General features: G+C 41.0%; 1 protein-coding gene and 1 gene segment (V, D, J or C); one reads left to right on the forward strand and one right to left on the reverse strand.

Annotated features, from left to right (window-relative positions):
- Window positions 1–20,592, forward strand: part of LOC137528857 (T cell receptor delta constant-like) — a 348,846-nt gene that overhangs the window by 326,157 nt on the left and 2,097 nt on the right. The window contains 2 exon segments of the C gene segment in view: window positions 17,351–17,608; window positions 18,809–18,880. Coding sequence covers window positions 17,351–17,608; window positions 18,809–18,880 — 330 coding nt within the window.
- Window positions 12,199–15,702, reverse strand: LOC137561902 (uncharacterized). Its single transcript, XM_068273251.1, has 3 exons — window positions 15,450–15,702; window positions 14,237–14,399; window positions 12,199–13,492 (listed from the first exon to the last, which is right to left on the reverse strand). The coding sequence occupies exons 1-3, from the start codon at window positions 15,700–15,702 to the stop codon at window positions 12,697–12,699; spliced, it is 1,212 nt and encodes a 403-aa protein (XP_068129352.1). The 3' UTR covers window positions 12,199–12,696.

Consider the following 20,592-nt stretch of genomic DNA (forward strand, 5'->3'; position numbering starts at 1 on the left):
AATCATTGACTTTTAAATGCAGCACCTTGAGGGGCAGCATGGAGGATATTCCAAACTTGGTGTCTTTATTGTGTCCTTAGTGGTTAAGCATTTATAGTATGTATTTATTGCCGTTATGTTTTGTAGTGGGGGGCGAGGTCTGTGGGCCTGTGCTGTCCCATGTGTTTTCTTCACATCCAGAAAGTAAAGGTTACATATCAGGGAGTGTATTACTGTGCTGCGGGCGATGCATGCAATCACTGAAGTCAGTGCTAGAACATTACTTCCCACATTAGTTCTACACATCACACATTAGAGACCACCCTGTCCCACACTGCCTACAGTCTATATTTGTGGTCTATATACAACCTCATCAGCATCTCATTCTCTACTCTATCTTCAATACCCCCTTTCTGTACAGATAAGAGAAGCCATATGCTTGCTTTGATCACAGAAAGGGGCCATTTAAGGTGAAAACAGACAAATATACATGTATATAATGTGCCTTTGAGACATGTGCCAGCTTACAGAGGGATTTCAGACAGAACACTTCTCACTTTGGGGTTGAGTCACGAAATCTCTTTAATACTCTTGTGCACAGACAGTGCACACCAGTGTTACCCTAATTTCCATCCACAAGTACTGTATGTTACGCCATTAGCATGACCCGTGCTACTCAAGTAGTGTGACCGTTGCTACGGTAATTTGCATTACTAACAAGCATTACCATTAGTAACACGCATTACCTTAGCAACAGTCATGCTATTCAAGTACGCGGGTCGCGCTAATAGTGTAACTCTTGGTACTTGTGGCCGGAGATAAAGATAATACTGACGTGCGCTGTCTGTCAAAGGCAGCATTACCTTGATTTTGTGAATCAACCCCCATAGGAGTCACCGCAACGACATACAGAAGACTGTGCTAAATTATTCTGGATGGACACTGCTGCATGCATTTGAGCTGTCCTATTCAATATACTGTAGGTGGCTGGGGTCAGCTCTGCAATGGAGAGCAATGCAGTGGCCAAGCATTTGTGTACAACTATGGCCATCTACATTAAAAACCCTTATTGAGCTACAAGGACCCACTTGGGTCAGAAATGCATCAAGCTTGCATGCTGCCATATTCTTGCTACATTTTCTATGATGATATTAATAAAGATTTTGTAATTTTTATCTAAGGAGGAGTGCGGAAGATTTTGTGGAACATTTACAAAGCCCTTATTGGGTTGATTGGAACTAACACTACCTAATTACCGTATTTTGTTTGGTAGTCCCAGTGCTAATTGTGATGTTTGGTGCACACACTGCTTAATTCTGTGTTATGTACAGGACCTTCCTGCTTAATTATATTCTTAGAAGTGGATGTCAAATGTCTGTTTTATTACATCTCATATGACTGTTTCTATGGTAACTATACCATAGGATATTTTTATAATATTTTTCTTATTAAAGGAGAGAGGGCTTCACCTGAAGTTTTGCTGGGCAGGCCCAATGTCTTTAAATTACACCTCTCCTAGGTTCATGTACATTTAACTCCACCCATGACTCTGCCCACTTTCAGGTACATGGCCATGCCCAATTTTCTTTTTTATATATATATTATCTTTTTATAAACATTTTTCAAAACGATTAGAAATTTACATTGACAAAGAAGTCAGATTACAGAAAACATAAGGAGGAACGTCTATACATACAAGAAACTATCAGTAAGAACAAATATCAGCCTGTCAGGAGGAGGTTCAGGTAATATCAGGTACAATTATACTCCAATCAATCAGAGTGGAGACAGAGAATATGTAAAGGTCTGAATTGAATATCTACTCAATCTGAACTGGTTACGCAATAGGCCCATAATCATGCCCAATTTTCACCACACCTTAGCACATTAGTTCTTTCCTGGTGCCCAGAGGAGACCCGGATCTTTCAGGACCCTATCAACACCCTAGTATCTATGTTACTTAAACACATATTCTCTTTATCACTAATGGAATCTATAACAACACATGCTGCGTTCTAACCTATTATCATATCTCCCAATTTTTGACACAAAAAGAGGGACACGTCTCCGTGAAAACATATGTGGATGAAAGATAGAAGATTTTTCTCCCCCAACATATTTACAGTTCAGCACATCATGAAGAATTGATGAGCAAAAGATTATTTCTTTTTTTAAATCACAGATGCCCTTTCTTCTATCACTAAGTTTCACATCTTGTGGTCCCTCGAGTGACACTGCAGGCTAGTGATGCGATCTGATGCTATGTGCAAGGAGCATGTTACAGTGAGAGGGGTGAGTAGCAAGAACAATGCTGTTGCACAGCGCTTGGCCGAATCCATGTACCTGATTGCTGTCCGGCACAGCGGGGGGGAATAGGGGGCTAGATTCTCGTCAGAGGCAGTCGTTATTGGAAGCTTCAGCCGAGTTTCATTTGGCATGTGTGCACAGCTTTACAGTTTGTTTAGTAAGTAAATGCATAAGGTCTTTACATAAGGTCAAAAAGGGGTAATTAAAAGAGGAAATGGGAGTGGGATATATGCTTTCAAAACAGGGACTGACTATCCAAAAGAGGACAGTTGAGAGCTATGAGGTTACTATAGCTATTTCCTGGGTTATAGCACAGTAGCTACTGATTGATAACCACATATTTCCTGACTTCATTGACTCAGAATCCAGAAAATGACCACAGAGAAGATTTGTTATCAAATATGCAGCATAGACACAACTGCTACTAACACACTTGTCTGCAGTTCACACAAAGCTACTCGGAAAAAAATGAATACACATTTAACTGCAGGCTTTTGAATTGAGTGATGTTATACAATATTCTGTGTATCCTGGTATGTGAAATGCTAGCACTGGTTGTATAAAAGTAGCTGTGAGTGGTTAGTGTCTATGTCTTACCTTATATTATGCATCATGTGCTATTTGCATATTCGTCTATTTAAAGAGCGGGGTGTTTTCAGCAAAGCAGTAACACATTGTGCATGTCGGTGGCACTCACTCCAGATCCCTGGTGTTTGGATCAGGTATCAGACTGACAGTGGAACCAGGTAAGAGCAAAACCTAACAAATCTGTTTATTTATATGTATTTTAAGTAATATCACATTCTAAAAAAGATATATATATATATATATATATATGTGTGTATATGTGTATATATATATATATATATATATATATATATATATATATATATATATACAGTGGAGGAAATAATTATTTGACCCCTCACTGATTTTGTAAGTTTGTCCAATGACAAAGAAATGAAAAGTCTCAGAACAGTATCATTTCAATGGTAGGTTTATTTAAACAGTGGCAGATTGCACATCAAAAGGAAAATCGAAAAAATAACCTTAAATAAAAGATAGCAACTGATTTGCATTTCATTGAGTGAAATAAGTTTTTGAACCCCTACCAACCATTAAGAGTTCTGGCTCCCACAGAGTGGTTAGACACTTGTACTCACCCTCATTAAGGACACCTGTCTTAACTAGTCACCTGTATAAAAGACACCTGTCCACAAAATCAATCAATCAAGCAGACTCCAAACTCTCCAACATGGGAAAGACCAAAGAGCTGTCCAAGGATGTCAGAGACAAAATTGTAGACCTGCACAAGGCTGGAATGGGCTACAAAACCATTAGCAAGAAGCTGGGAGAGAAGGTGGCAACTGTTGGTGCGATTGTTCGAAAATGGAAGGAGCACAAAATGAGCATCAATCGACCTCGCTCTGGGGCTCCACGCAAGATCTCACCTCGTGGGGTGTCAATGGTTCTGAGAAAGGTGAAAAAGCATCCTAGAATTACACCGGAGGAGTTAGTGAATGACCTCAAATTAGCAGGGACCACAGTCACCAAGAAAACCATTGGAAACACATTACACCGCAAAGGATTAAAATCCTGCAGGGCTCGCAAGGTCCCCCTGCTCAAGAAGGCACATGTGCAGGCCCGTCTGAAGTTTGCTAATGAACACCTGAATGATTCTGTGAGTGACTGGGAGAAGGTGCTGTGGTCTGATGAGACCAAAATAGAGCTCTTTGGCATTAACTCAACTCGCTGTGTTTGGAGGAAGAAAAATGCTGCCTATGACCCCCAAAACACCGTCCCCACCGTCAAGCATAGGGGTGGAAACATTTTGCTTTGGGGGTGTTTTTCTGCTAAGGGCACAGGACAACTTAATCGCATTAACGGGAAAATGGACGGAGCCATGAATCGTGAAATCCTGAACGACAACCTCCTTCCCTCTGCCAGGAAACTGAAAATGGGTCATGGATGGGTGTTCCAGCACGACAATGACCCAAAACATACAGCAAAGGCAACAAAGGAGTGGCTCAAGAAGAAGCACATTAAGGTCATGGAGTGGCCTAGTCAGTCTCCGGACCTTAATCCAATAGAAAACCTATGGAGGGAGCTCAAGCTCAGAGTTGCACAGAGACAGCCTCGAAACCTTAGGGGTTTAGAGATGATCTGCAAAGAGGGGTGGACCAACATTCCTCCTAAAATGTGTGCAAACTTGGTCATCAATTACAAGAAACGTTTGACCTCTGTGCTTGCAAACAAGGGTTTTTCCACTAAGTATTAAGTCTTTTATTGTTAGAGGGTTCAAAAACTTATTTCACTCAATGAAATGCAAATCAGTTGCTATCTTTTATTTAAGGTTATTTTTTCGATTTTCCTTTTGATGTGCTATCTGCCACTGTTAAAATAAACCTACCATTGAAATGATACTGTTCTGAGACTTTTCATTTCTTTGTCATTGGACAAACTTACAAAATCAGTGAGGGGTCAAATAATAATTTCCTCCACTGTATATATATATTAAAAATGTGTTCTTTTTAAATGTCATAACTGCTGTAAAAGTTTATGATGGCTTTGAAATGTTTGTGCACATATTTCTGAATGTAACTACAGACAGCATTGATATTGGTGCTATTTATCCATTATCATTTACATTTTTTTATTTTAAGTATTAAATATGGACATTAAATGACTTCAACTCTGACTATAGCTGTACATCATGCTGTTTTTATATATATATATATATATATATTATATATAAAAACAGCATGATGTACAGCTATAGTCAGAGTTGAAGTCATTTAATGTCCATATTTAATACTTAAAATAAAAAAATGTAAATGATAATGGATAAATAGCACCAATATCAATGCTGTCTGTAGTTACATTCAGAAATATGTGCACAAACATTTCAAAGCCATCATAAACTTTTACAGCAGTTATGACATTTAAAAAGAACACATTTTTAACATGCCGTTTGACCACTTTTATTGTTTATGTTTGGCTGAATGCCGTTTACACCAGCAGAGATAAAACCCATTGGTACAAAATACATTTAACCACCCTGGCTGTATGATTATTTCCAGATTTGCTTTCCAAAAGCGGTGCAATTTTTTTACAAGCTTTCAAACCGTAAAAATCATGCCGCTAGATAGAGCTGCGGCAGCCCTGCGCATTCCACACTTCCAATGGATGCAATTCGGGATTACTGCTCTTAGCTGTGGATTTCCGTCCCGAGCCTGACTCAGGGTTACCGCTAAGGAGGTTAATATTCCATCATTTGCTTGGCAATGGGCATCTATGATCAGGGGCGTAGCAATAGGGTTTGCAGAGGTTGCGACCACATTGGGGCCCTTGGGCCAGAGGAGCCCTGTAGGGCCCTCACTGAACTTCAGAGTTAGCTCTCTATTGGTCCTGTGTTCATAATAATCACTTCTATAGATACTTTGAATAATTATTTACAAACTGCTCCCCATTCCCTTCTGTGCACTGTAGTTGTCATTGGCAGATTTTGGTGCACCTTATCAATCTTTAGTGCTTGGGGCCCCAATGTAAGCTTGCATCAGGGCCCACAGCTCCTAAGCTACGCCACTGTCTGTGATGTACCAACCTTTTGAGAAAACCTGCTACAGAAAACTGTTTTACTACAAAACTAAGAAAAAAGAGACAATTAAAATACACCAAAGTGATAGGAACCTGAAAATTAACTGATGAAAAATACATTTAAACACTGAAAGGTGGCAGAGAAACTTACAGGAAGAGGGTGTTTAACCTATTTTGGTTCCTGGACGTAGTTTCTACGTCCAGGAACCATGCGCGCTCCCGCGGCCGATCGCGCGCGTGCACGCGCACTCCCGGCCGCGGATTCGGTAGCCAGGGAATCAATGTATCGGGCTACGGTGCCCGATCATTGATTCCTCTCCCCCGCTGAAAAAGCGACAGCTTCTCTCAGAAGCTGCGCCTTTTCTGGCCGTTCCCTTCCCGATGCGTCACTGTAAGCGTATGTTACGCTTAGAGTGACGTCATGTAAACAAACTCATGGCCGCCATCTTGTGGCCAAAAAGTAATACTACACCTGTAAAAAAAATTTTTTTTAATTAACACACATTTACATTATAAATCTATTGTTTACCTCCCACCCTCCCAAAACTACCCAAATAAAATGTTTACAATAAAAAAACAAAACATTACAATAAAAAAAAACAAACATGTAAATATTTACCTAAGGGCCTGTCCATACTGGCTGCGTTTGCAGAACGCATGGAATTAGTACAGAAACGCATGTAAAAAAACGCATGCGGATGTACGCGCTTTTTACGCGTTCCAACGCGTTTTTTTGGTCCATTGTTGCAGCAAAGCGTTTTTGTCTAAAAGGGGAAGTGTATAATAAAGATTGATGTGTGCAGCTGACATCATATCCTGGGTGTGGGTTGTGAAGGTGTTTTGAAGGAGAAAGGAGTGATTTGTTTGTGCTGAGTGTGGAAAATGTCGTATTTAGCTGCATTAGCTGTGATTATTATCATTGCGATTTACATTCAGAAGAAATCAAGGCCCAGGAGGTTCTGGGTACACCCCTTATTGATGGAGCGGGGAGAAAAGGGGCAATTTTGGACGTTATATGACGATTTGCGGAAGCATCCAGACAAATTTTTCAGTTATGCCCGGATGTCCATTGTCAGGTAAGATGTTAGCTACTTTATGTGCTTCATCACTTGGTAGTGAACAATTATGTTATGTGCAAGTATATGCAAGTAATATTAATGTTATAATATTTTGTATGTTTCTTTGTAGTTTCGACGAACTTTTGGAAGACCTGTTTACTGAACTGCAGTATCAGGATACCACTTTCCGGCGTGCTGTTCCTCCGTGTGAAAGACTTCTGTTAACTTTAAGGTACATATATTAACCATGTTGTCAGTATGAAGCCTCTTATATTGTATGCAACCTTGTTAAAGTGAAGCAGAGACGAAGCACCCTCTTGTATTTCAACATATATATCATTGGGAACATTAGAGAAAACACCTGCCCTGCTCTCTGTTAACTGTTCAGCTTGCTTGTTGTCAGCCCTGATATAATCCTCGACTGAGCATTCAACCTGGATTTGCTCATGATTCATTACAGTTGAGTCATTATAGCAGAGCCAGAAGGGGGCAGGCTTGGGTTGAAGAAGACAGTAGAGAAGACAGACTCAGCTATACACTTTGCGTATAAAGTTAGGCTGAATGCTCAGTCGTGGATTGTTATCAGAGGTGATAACAGTCAGATGAAGCAGAGAAAAATTAAACAATCAGCTGAATAGGTGTTTACTGACATGTTCCCAGTAATGTATAAATTACAAAACATGCGGGCCCTTCATCTCTGGTTGTCTTCAAACATGAAGCTAGCCCAGTCATGAACAAACTTTGCCCTCCTGCTGTTACGGTACTGCAAGTCCCACAATGCATTGCAGGAGTCTGACAGCCACAGTCATGACTTAGAAAGCCAAATGCATTGTGGTACTTGTGGTTCTGTATCAGCTGGAGCAGGGGTGTAGCTCTAAATGACTGGGGCCCATAGCAACATTTTTGTATGGGCCCCCCACCCCCATGACCTTCCAACCGCACGGAGTTTTAACCTTCTACCCAAACATTCCTCCAGGACCCTCTAACCACACATTCCCACACCCCCTGTAAGTATAATTAGCCAGGTCTATAGGTGTCCCCAGAATAGGTGGCCAGGGTTAGAGATGTCCCCAGAACAGGGAGCCATGGGTATATGTGCCCAGTATATGTACGCAGGGGTACAGGGCCGGTTTTACACCGGCACATATGAGGGGGCAGTCCAAAATGGTTATGGGGAAACATGTTTGAGGGAATTTATTTTAAATGAGCATGCCCATGATGTCATGTGTGTGGGGCAAACTAATATAGTTATAATATCTAATGTACTTACATTAGTCTGTCAGCTGGGTGTGCGTAACTTTGTAGGCCGCAATGACATTATTGTATGTATACTCCAGGCCCCTACCAGTCTGAAGTTTGTTGACTCAGCGCTTGACCCAAAATGTGTCGGGAGCCCTAAACCATAGTACTTACCTGGTACTCCTCATGATTGATGTAACAGTAGTGGTAGATATCAGACCGGAAACATAGTAGCTGACATAGTAGCTGATGTGAATGCTTGTTCAGGGGCTCTTCATAAATTACTGTGGTTCATAAACAGGATCTGCCGGTCAGTCTGGCCACAGTTATAAATGTAACACTAACAAGTCATATCCTTCTCAGTGTACGTTCCCTTGAAATCATATGACTGGCATGGATGCCATTATGTTGTAGATCAATGTAAATCCCTTTCCTCTTCTCTCTCTTCTCTTATTGTAAAAGTTTTATGTATGTAATTGGTTGTTTTTACAGATTTATGGGCTCTGGACACTCGTACACCTCATTGCATTTGGAGTTTCGACTGGGGAAAAGTACGATCCAGTCGATAGTTTTAACAACATGTCAAGCAATTTGGAGAAAGCTTCAACCAAAGTACATGCAATTTCCTAACCAACAGAAGTGGATTGAAGTAGCGGATCTTTTTTGGAGGCGATGCAATTTTCCGCATTGCATTGGTGCAATAGATGGCAAACATGTTAGAATGGTGTGCCCCCCTTGCAGCAACAGCAAATTTTTTAATTATAAAAAATTTTTTTCAGTGGTTTTACTTGCCATTGTGGATGCGGACTACAAATTTCTATATATAGATGTAGGTTCGTACGGTAGTAGCTGTGATTCAGCTATATACAACAGATCAAAATTTGGTAGATTGTTGCAAGCTGGTAGATTGCACTTGCCTGACCCCAAACCATTGCCTGGGACGAGTGAGCCAACTTATCCTTTTTTTTTTGTTGGTGACGAAGCCTTCGCCCTGTCCACTCACATTATGCGGCCCTACTCTAACAGAGCTATGAATGGGAAAAAAGCCATCTTTAATAAACGCCTGAGTATAGCACGAAGAATGGTGGAATGTACTTTTGGAATTCTGGCAGCAAAATGGCGCATCTTTCAAGCATCTATGCATATGGCTCCTGAAAATGCTGTATGTGTCATTAAAGCAGCATGCATTTTGCACAACTTTGTGAGAGAGAAGGAGGGCGTGAATTTGGACGATTCCAACACCACCATACATTTGGCTGCTCATCGTGCCGCTCCTAGAGCAACGAATGATGCCATACGGTTACGTGACCAACTTGCTGATTTTGTTTACAGTACTATTGTGAACCTTTGGAAAAACTGGTACAAGTCATAACCTGAAATAATTGTTTTTAAAGAGACCCTGAAGCGAATAAAAAAAATGCATATTATGCTTTGTATGTGTAGTACAGCTAAGATATAAAACATATCAGATACATCAGTATAATAGTTTCCAGTACAGGAAGAGTTAAGAAAAATCAGTTGGTATCTCTATGCCAGTTAGCCATTTACCTCGACGACTGTAGAAGTCGTGGAGAGGGCTGCTTTTTGTCTTTTATTATCTCAAATGTTCATGAACTATTTACTTTTTCTCTGCCATAGGAGAGTTCATTAGTTCACAGACTATTCCGAATGAAAGATTCTGAAAGCTGAGTGTTTTGTAATCAGCACATATTAGAGAATGCTGCAATGTTAGAAAAAACAGTATGTACCAGAAAAAATAAAATATGAGAATCGTTTATTTGCTGCGAATGTTATAGTAATTAATCATAGTACACAACCAATTCAGTATATCATTTTTTTTTTTCAATACTTACCTGGAACTTTGCTCAGACCCAATCTTCCACCACGTCCCTCGCCGCAGGTCTCCTCGCAGCAGTGAGATAACTCCTCCATCCCAATCTGCTTGATTTGTTGACTGTTTTCTTGTGTGCACTATCTTTTTGTGTGAAGTGTAGCAATCAATTGATATTACAATTTAAGATAATCGATCAGATTTTATTAGGTAGTAGATGCATAAGAAAGAAAGTAAACACCTACAGATTTGCATTTCAAAGGTTTTATTAACTTATAAACGAAGTTCTTCAAAACCATGTACATGTGATGTCCATTACAAACTTCTGGAAGACTTCCGTGTAGAAATGTAATGCTCACACAATTATTACCATCTCGTACAAAAAATTAACCTTTGTACAGTCCCATAAACTAAACAAAAGCTTACTAGTAATTAAACAAACATTTGCAATAGCAAATAGTAATACAACTGTGCAGAATTATTGAACATCAATAATTAAAACAGGGTAACATAAGAGAAGTGCTAATACTTTTAAAAAAAAAAAAAAGTACTGTTTACCTCGTTTTCAACATAGTGCTACATAAACACTAGGAAAATTATTGTAAGATCGTACACCATTTGTACAGTATTCCATAGGAGCCATACTTTACACATTGTACTCTTTGGAACTGAACCTTTTTCATAAAAAATCAATGGAAAATGCTGCACAAAAGTATGTTATATAGATTAGTTTGTGTAACAGACCACTATCTGCTACTGATCCCTTTCAAATGCAAAGCGTCTAAAATGCATCCAAACTGCAAGATATGTACACATCCTCATACACACCTTGTTTCCTAGACATTCATCAGCAAATCTAACAATGTTTTCAAGATTTGTCAATCACTACTGCTGGATTACATGTGCACATAAACTGTAGATGAATGCCTGCTAAACTATATATGTATGAGAATTTGCAGTAATTTTGCACTATCAATACATGTAACAGGCACAGTAATGTAGGGGGAACCAATGTGTGAAAGAAATTTATCTTTACAATCTGCACAATAAGGTTATATACAGCATTTTCCAATTTTTTTGTGTATGGTGGGGAGTTCAGCTAAATAGAATGTATTGTGTACATAATGACTGTGATAGTACATGCAGGAAGATACAATTGGTGAATGATCTATAATAACTTGTACAAATGTGTATAGACCATAGCTGAAAGGATCTTTCCCGCAAAATAACTAAAATAAGTGCTACTTAGGCTGACCTTCCTACAGCCCCAAGTTCGCAACATATCCCTTGGCGCAGCTGTGCCTCTACTCTAGCTGCAATAGATTTCCATTCCCCAGCAACGGTGTTAGTGCGACTTCAAGGTTGTGCTGTACTGTGCCTGCGTAAGTAGTGCTGTCAAACACTTCCATGTGACGTGGAGAGGACTGCACAGGACAGTATTAATACTGCTGTGCTTCTAATACCCCTTCCCGTTACGTGGCAGTGTTTGACAGCACCACTCATAGAGGCGCAGTGCATGACAACCTTGAAGTCGCCGTCACTGGTGAATGGTACTCAATTGCAGCTAAAGACTGCAGGCACAACTGCACCAAGGGACATGCTTCGAATTTGTGGATGCAGGAAGGGCAACCTAAAAGGCAATTATTATGTTTCAAGATACCTCTTTTCACCTACGTTAACCAAAACATAGTGATGTAGTGGGTTGAACATTACGTTTCGGTGATGTTTTAAACAGAACCCGAGGTGTGTTTAACAAATGTTATCTGCATACAGAGGCTGGATCTGCCTATACAGCCCAGCCTCTGTTGCTATCCCAAACCCCACTAAGTTCCCCCTGCACTCTGCAATCCCTCATAAATCACAGCCATGCTGTGAGGCTGTGTTTACATCTGTAGTGTCAGTCTCAGCTGCTCCCCCGCCTCCTGCATAGCTCCGGTCCCTGCCCCCGTCCCTGCCCTCCAATCAGCAGGGAAGGAAGGGATGCAGGCGGGGACTGGAGTTCTGCAGGAGGTGGGGAGAGCACCAGACTGACACTATAGAGATAAACACAGCCAGCTCTGACAAGCTGTTTGTCAGCAGCGTGGCTGTGATTTATGAGGGATTGCAGAGTGCAGGGGGATCTTAGGGGGGTTTGGGATAGCAACAGAGGCTGGGCTGTATAGGCAGATCCAGCCTCTGTATGCAGATAATTTTCTTCAAACCCACCTAGGGTTCTCTTTAAGGGGATATTGCAGGGGATACTTCTAATGAAGTATAAAGTGTAGCACAATGTCTTGCATTTGGTAAAAGATACTATAGGAATGCAGGTTTGTGTTGGAGTAACCTCAAATAATCATTTCAAGACGCAAAAGAACCCAATTACATCCCAAGAAAGAAGGGGTGTACTGCATGAATAATAAAAAACAGTAATTTAGCAATAGGTTCTGCATATCCCAGTGTCTGTGTAGGGAAATTAGCAACAAATGAGGTAACAGTATTGAAAACATTTAAACGTACTACATTACTGATTCTTGTTATAGTGCTTGTTCCCAAAATTCTTTTACTATACTATGAAGTAATGTCAAAAGTACTTAACCTTAAAAATAGAGTTACAATCTTAACAAGAATTCGAGAATTGTAAACAATATACTGTTCAACAGAACAGAACATAACTAAGGTAACACAAAGGCAACCGTTCGAGTTATTTTAAAGATCTGTTAGGTACAATGATTCGGTCAGCGAAGATGAGATAGTATTCATCGCTGTTGCACCTTGCCCACTCATGTCACCATGTTGCTGACCTACTTGCTGTGGCCTATTGTGTTGTGCATCACCTGCTCCCAGTGTGTGCATGTATTGTGGAGAATATGCGTGACGTGGAAGTTGCATATAAGGTGCATGTTGCGACTCATGTACCTGTTCAAAATCAGGACGCACATTAGATTGTGCAATACCCTGATAGGGGTAGTTAGGTGTACGTCCCATTGATTCACCACCGTAAACGCTAGTACGAGGCATGGCACAGTGAGAGTATTGCACATTGGGTACATTGGTTGGGACTTGGTGGCTTAACATTGGTGGTGGAGCAGTTGTAGGAGCCTGTTCTGTATCCTCTGATACACAGCTTTGAATTGTGTCTATTAAAGCATGACGTAAACGAAACATGTTACCTTTTGGTACAGTCTCGATAAGTGGGATTAAACTAATTGCAAGTGTGTAGGCGGGATTCTTTTCTCTTTCCATCACATTCATGACAGATTTGAGAGAGGTTAGTAGCTCGTCACTGTCACTTTTCTTACTTTTTTTCTTTGTATGTTCACTTGCTATGCTTCTAGATGCTGTAGAAGCAGCCTTGCTAGCAGTATTCCCTCTGTCACTAGTAGATTGAGTTTCAGAAGTTGATGGACTTGGAGTATCGGAAATGGTACAATCACCAACAGATTCCAACATGGTACTTTCACTGTCTGAGTCGCATACAACCATTGTCAGATTATCCTCCGTGCTAAAAAACATGAACAGACATTATTAATAATGTATTCATATTAATGAAAACTAAATACATAAATAATTATCCAAAACAATGAGTTGGAAACATGGCGGATTGGGATTACATCTACAGTGCCATTTAAAAGCACAAAGACCCACGACAGTGGCAATAAATTTCATGCTTGGGACAGTGAAACTCCCTCCCTCTCCGCTGTCTTCTAGTAATGGATGGTCTCCAGGTTCCGGTGGCTTCAACCAACTTCCTGTCCCGGCAACAACTTAATAAAATTGACCAACCTCTACTGTTTACACTTCCCATGGAAGGAATTGAAGTCCACCCACCAGGACATGCAGAGCAACGCTTACAAGAAGACAGCGGAGACGGGAAGAGTGACATTGGTGGGAGCAGATACTGCATACAGGGTCTGCGGGTAGGTCGGAAGTTAAATAGATTGGGTTCAGGTTTATGATGCAATCTATTCACAATCTGTGTAAAGTAAACGCACTCATATCATCCCTCTATGTTCACATTACATCAAAGAGGGATGTATTTGTTGGCCGATCGGATGGGAAATTGCGCTGAAAACACATACAGATCCATTTGTATCACAGAGGATAAATAGCCACCAGGAGAGTAGTAAAGCAGTGATGACTCAACTATACAGGATATATGCGTATACTGTGTCCCATTTTTCCATGTAACTTCCTTTTCAAAATTTTACACGATGCACAAACAGTGAAATAGTTACAATATACCTACTTTCGTAATTCCACACAGGGGCGTAGGAACTCCATATTTTGGGCGAACTTGTATGGTTTTCTTTTTGACAGTCCAGAACCACTTCTTGATTCATGAATCTCCAGTTTAAGATCTTTGATATAAGCGTCTTTGACTGATCTCCACCGTGTTTTGCATTCAAGCACTATTAAGAAAAAAACAACAACAAATTGGACTAGGCATATAAACCAACATCCTGATATCAGCTACAACAAACATAAGCATAGCACTACTTGAATATTGGTTACTATAAACACATACAAAACGGCAACAAATACACATTATATGGCTAGCTGGGGTGCCACTGCTGGGCTGAGGTAGGTATAGGTGCCATTGGTGAGCTGAGGTAGGTATAGGTGCCCCTGCTGGGCTGAGGTAGTTATAGGTAGGTATAGGTGCCATTGGTGAGCTGAGGTAGGTATAGGTAGGTAGATATAGGTGCCCCTGCTGGGCTGAGGTAGTTATAGGTAAGTATAGGTGCCCCTGCTGGGCTGAGGTAGTTATAGGTAGGTATAGGTGCCATTGGTGAGCTGAGGTAGGTATAGGTAGGTAGATATAGGTGCCCCTGCTGGGCTGAGGTAGTTATAGGTAAGTATAGGTGCCCCTGCTGGGCTGAGGTAGTTATAGGTAGGTATAGGTGCCATTGGTGAGCTGAGGTAGGTATAGGTAGGTAGATATAGGTGCCCCTGCTGGGCTGAGGTAGTTATAGGTAAGTATAGGTGCCATTGGTGAGCTGAGGTAGGTATAGGTAGGTAGGTATAGGTGCCCCTGCTGGGCTGAGGTAGCTATAGGTAGGTAGGTAGGTATAGGTGCCCTTGCTGAGCTGAGGTAGGTAGGTAGGTATAGGTGCCCCTGCTGGGCTTAGGTAGGTATAAGTGCCACTGCTGGGATGAGGTAGGTATAGGTAGGTAGGTATCGGTAGCTATAGGTGCCCCTGCTGGGCTGAGGTAGGTGTGGGTGCCACTGCTGGCCTGAGGTAGGTATAGGTAGGTAGGTATCGGTAGCTATAGGTGCCCCTGCTGGGCTGAGGTAGGTGTGGGTGCCACTGCTGGCCTGAGGTAGGTATGGGTGGGGCAGATCATGGCAGCAAGGTATTTAACAGTGACCCCCGACTGTACCCATCTACTACACCACTATACAAAATACAATTGACCATATGTCAAAAAGATAACAATTACACCAAATTAGTACTCACTTAGTTCCTCTTTCTCTGCATCTTGAAGGGTGGTGTACCAATGTTCTGCAAAGAAATGTTCAGCTATCTCGAACCACACAAGCCTGGTGTGGCTAGGGTCTTTGTACAGCGTATGACCCTTGTCATATAGCTGAGGGTACAGCTGTACCCTCACTATGAGCTCCTCTGTGGAGAAAGTTTTTCTCCCTACATCCACGCCGCTGCTTTTTGCAGGAGCAGCGGCGCGCCCTCCTCTCTTCTTCTTCGGCGCCATCTTGAAAGGAACTGACGTCATCCAGGAAACACAAAAGAATGCTGGGAACCGCGGAGGAAAACGCACGCTAAAACGCAATAGTAGGCGTTTTTGATACGCGTCCATAGACTTTCATTGCGTCCGTTTCTATGCGTGACGCACAGAACTGCATGCAGCAATGCGGATAAGAAACGTATGCGTCTCATACGCATACATGTGAACTAGCCCATTCAAAACCATTAGGAGCCGTTTCTATGCGTTTTTGCTACCCGTACGCGTTCCCTGAAAACGCCTAGGAACGCGCATAGTCTGAACAGGCCCTTAGGGTCTAAACTTTTTAAATATCAATGTAAAGATGAAATATTTCTATATTTTTTTTATTTTAAACTTGTAAATAGTGATAGATGCAAAACGGAAAAAATGCACCTTTATTTCCAAATAAAATATTGTCGCCATACATTGTGATAGGGACACAATTTTAACAGTGTTATAACCGGGACATATGGGCAAATACAATACGTGAGTTTTAATTATGGAGGCATGTATTATTTTAAAACTATAATGGCTGAAAACTGAGAAATAATGATTTTTTTCCGTTTTTTCTTATTCTTCCTGTTAAAATGCATTTACAGTAAAGTGGCTCTTAGCAAAATGTACCCCCCAAAGAAAGCCTAATTGGTGGCGGAAAAAACAAGATATAGATCAGTGCATTGTGATAAGTAGTGATAAAGTTATAGGCTAATGAATGGGAGGTGAACATTTCTCACGTGAAAACGACGGAACCTGAATGGGTTAATGGGGGAAGGATATTTTAGAAAATGTTTGCCTTAAATTCTCTGTGTAGCTATGTACTAAGGATTCCAAGTTTAAGGGCACTTGTACACTGGGGCATTGCATTGCACAGCCTTTAAAAACAGAATTGCAACACAACGGAAGGGAAAAGTATCATTGCATGTTATGCTTATGATGCGAAGTATGCAGTGAAGCATACAGTATATAAAAAGTATGCTACCCCACAACTGCAGCGGGCATGTTTCTCAGTAATGCACAGCATGCCTCGCGTTATTCTAATGGATTCCATCACACCACACTGCCAGCGCGCTGATTTCAATGTACCATTACAACATAAATGCAATTGCGATGCGACTATATTGTTGATTATATTGTTCAATTGTCTGTATGTAAATACCCAAACTCCTGGATGAGGGTGCAAAAAATACCCCAAGAGCCACCTAACCTTGTGTGTAATTTCTGGGTGGAACCACAGATTCCCATCTGGACTCCTTCTAAAGGTGGCCACTAATGATACAATTTGTTGAACAATTGTTTACAAAAATCGGATCGATTGAATTAATCTGATCAGATTGTTTGGAAGATTTTTGTCTATTAGTTTGTCCTAAACAATCATTTCCAATCATTCATATGAAGAAACATTCGTAAATGATTGTTTGGCAAATTGTATCGTTAGTGGCCACCTATAAATAAATCCTTCATTGGTTCTCAGCTACTGTATGTAACGCCCATGGATCCAGAATAATACAAGTGGGCAAGTGATACCTATAACCCCCTTCCCCTAAGAGACACATACACCCTTCTGATTAGATGTAGCATAGACTATATTTTTTTAGTTTTATAGTATGGTAAAAATATTACTGATCTCTCATTCCAGAAGAGAAATCCTTCACAGCTGCATCGGTTTTTATGTTAACGCCCAAAGGACAAGCTTCCTATACTGCATGCTTGGCAAAGGACTTCTATCCCCGCAATCTGCAATTCTTCACTAATTCTGACCACGCAGCAGGAGTCCTGCCAGTCCTCACCAAAAAGGGCCTGTATAGCAAAGTCCTTGTTGAAAACACCACCTCATGCAGCTTGCGGTGCAAGGCCAGACACCTTGACAAATGGGTGACAGAGCCAAACGTGAAAGGTAACAATTAGTTTTATCATCTATTTTTGTGTTATGAATTATATCTCTTGTGTGTGCTTTTAAAAGGAAACTAGACTCTCATATTGGTAAATCAGTGTTTGTCCACTTTCATATAAAAACACAATACACGTAGTAGTAACTATAAATGATGATTATCATTATCGTAAGTATTTATGTAGTGCTGACATCTTCTACACTGCTTTATAGAATACATAGTCATATCATTGATAGCCAAGTCTCTCATAGTCTAATGCCCCTACTATAGCCAAGGCTACCATAGTCTAATGCCCCTACTATAGCAAAGGCTAACATAGTTTAATGTCCCTACTATAGCCAAGGCTAGGTTATCATAGCCTAATGCCCCTACTATAGCACAGGCTATCATAGTATAATGCCCCTACTATAGCCAAAGCTATCATAGTATAATGCCCCTACTATAGCCAAAGCTACCATGGTATAATGCCCCTACTATAGCCAAAGCTATCATAGTATAATGCCCCTACTATAGCCAAGGTTTTCATAGTCTAATGTCCCTACTATAGCCAAGGCTATCATAGCCTAATGTCCCTATTATAGCCAAGGTATCATAGTCTAATGCCCCTACTATCATAGTCTAAGAACATTTTTTTAAAGAGGGAAGCCGCTAATTATTCATGCTGTGTGTTACTGCCCACTATGCCCTGTGCAAGCAAAAATTTATGGACTGTATGCTGTACTGTATGGGTCGCATTGCAGCCATAGCCTGCAATGCCACTTCACATGACTGTTGCATCGTGGTCCTATTTTTTAGGATATGCACCATATATAATGTGAAAGTACCCTTAAAGGAAAGCAAAAAGTTACTTTAGTAGCTGTTGCTGAATTCTTTGCAATACATATCGTTGTCCTGGAGAGAATTGCTTTTTTCCCTTGAAGGTGGAGTTACACTTTAAATAACTGGTGTTATACCCACAACATTTGGAGAAGAAAATCAATCTGAAGATCCTGCTCAGAGGCAATGTGCATCTTTCCTTTTCTTTCCTATTTATCCTTCAACATGTTCATTAGAATCACTAAATGTAATATTTTAATGTGAATGGAAGTATAAAAAGTCAAAGTAAATTGGTTATAGGCTACAACACAAGTATACATTACAGTAACTAATTTAACAATAGTATACATTTGTTTTTAAATTTAAAGAAAATATATTTTTTATGACAGGGGTTTTTCAACAGCCTGATAAACAAGATGGCTCTGAAGAGATGGAGTGTGAAGGAACAAGTGTCTCTTCTGGTAATGTCTGTCCATAATTGAACTAGTGTATTAACTAATACATTAATTACTTGTGCCTCGCATACAGTATATCAGTGCTGGTGGGACTTCACTATTGCTGCAGAAACATGACCACTTGGTGTATGCTAGGACATGCCTGTAACAATTTTTCCCCTCAAGTGGATTGATTGATGTTGGATACCCTTTGTAATTTCCAAATACTGTACACTCATCTTCCTCCGCCTTGTCCTTTTGTGGATCTTCAAATTCCATCATGAGTTGCTCAACACCACTGATTTGCCTGGGGGATCTCCATTGAGGAGGTTCACCAAAGCTCTCCCTGACAAAAATATTTGAGGGGCTACATCTCCACATGTTATGTAGGGCAAAGAAAGAAATGGCAACCTTTGGCACTTTAATTGGTCTGAGGAAGCAAAACACATTGCCAGTGCATAATAACATTAATTTATTACATGAACTTGTCTTCACTGAGCTAAACCACCTCATCTTCCTTTCTCATGTATTTGTTCTTAACTCAGTTTTATCATACCAGTTACAAACCTGAACGGGGGAACAGGCGATGACCACAGTGCACAGCGATACAGACACTAACACGAGGAATAATGTGCAATAATAGTTTATTGTAACCAAATTGTGCACACAAACTGATCAATTCAAATAAAGTGCAAACCACATGCAACCACTCCAATACACAATTATATACAATGAATCTCCCACAAACCAAAACAAAAAATGTGCACACAACCAATACCCTGACTATCTAACTAACTATTTACAAAGCAATGTAAAGGAGATATATACAGATATATACAACAACAAATATATATATCTAAGCATACGCAGTACTAAAGGAATTAGACAGAATCAGTATCAACAGGGGAGCAGGGTCAGCAACAGATAATCATATAACACAGTACCAGGGTTTAAGCAAGATTGAGGTCAAAGGCAGGATAAACGGGTCAGAACAAGGAACAGATGCATATTGGGTAACAGGTATACGGAATGTCCAGAGGCTCAGGTCTGCAAGGGACTACAAAGTTCTGGCAATTGCCTGGAGCAAACAGCAGTCTTTATATAGGCTATGCAATCAGTGGGATTAGTAACAGGAAGCAGCTGGTAATGTGATCTTGCACAATGTGCTCCTGAGCCACCTGCAGGCCAGATCAGGAACTGAAGGTCTTTTCCACAGATAGTGAACAGCCACCTGCTGGTGGATGGCAGAACTCCAGGGCTGCTTAAAGAGACACTGTAACGAGAAAAACGTTCCCTGGGGGGCACTCACCTCGGAAGGGGGAAGCCTTAGGATCCTAATGAGGCTTCCCCCGTCCTCCTCTGTCCCACGGGGGTCTCGCTGCAGCCCTTCAAAGCCGGCGCGACAAATCCGACAGCCTGTTCAATATTTACCTTTCCAGGCTCCAGGCGCTGGAGACTTGCGCCTGCGCAGTAGAGCGGCCCGCCGGAGATTGGCTATTTCCGCCTATCATCGTGGGAAGAGCGGATACTGCACCTGCGCTGGAGCCACAGAGGTAAATATTTACATCGCCGGCGTTCCGGGAGGATTTTCGCCGCCACCGTGGGACCGAGGAGGACAGGGGAAGCCTCAATAGGATCCGGAGGCTTCCCCCACCCGAGGTGAGTACCCCCCAGGGGACATTTTTTCGTTACAGATTTTCTTGAAAGTCCACACAGCCATCTGCTTGAGGCACAATGAA

This window comes from Hyperolius riggenbachi, chromosome 1 (assembly GCF_040937935.1).
Source record: "Hyperolius riggenbachi isolate aHypRig1 chromosome 1, aHypRig1.pri, whole genome shotgun sequence".
In the NCBI taxonomy this organism is placed as follows: domain Eukaryota; kingdom Metazoa; phylum Chordata; class Amphibia; order Anura; family Hyperoliidae; genus Hyperolius; species Hyperolius riggenbachi.

What these genes read in the sequence shown, in the direction of transcription:
- LOC137561902 (XM_068273251.1), bottom strand. Translation starts at nt 15,702, where the DNA reads ATGGCGCCGAAGAAGAAGAGAGGAGGGCGCGCCGCTGCTCCTGCAAAA. An exon ending in TGCAGAGAAAGAGGAACTAA is followed by an intron (nt 14,400 to 15,449) that starts GTGAGTACTAAT and finishes TTTTCTTAATAG; the next exon opens with TGCTTGAATGCAAAACACGG. An exon ending in CCCTGTGTGGAATTACGAAA is followed by an intron (nt 13,493 to 14,236) that starts GTAGGTATATTG and finishes CATGTTTTTTAG; the next exon opens with CACGGAGGATAATCTGACAA.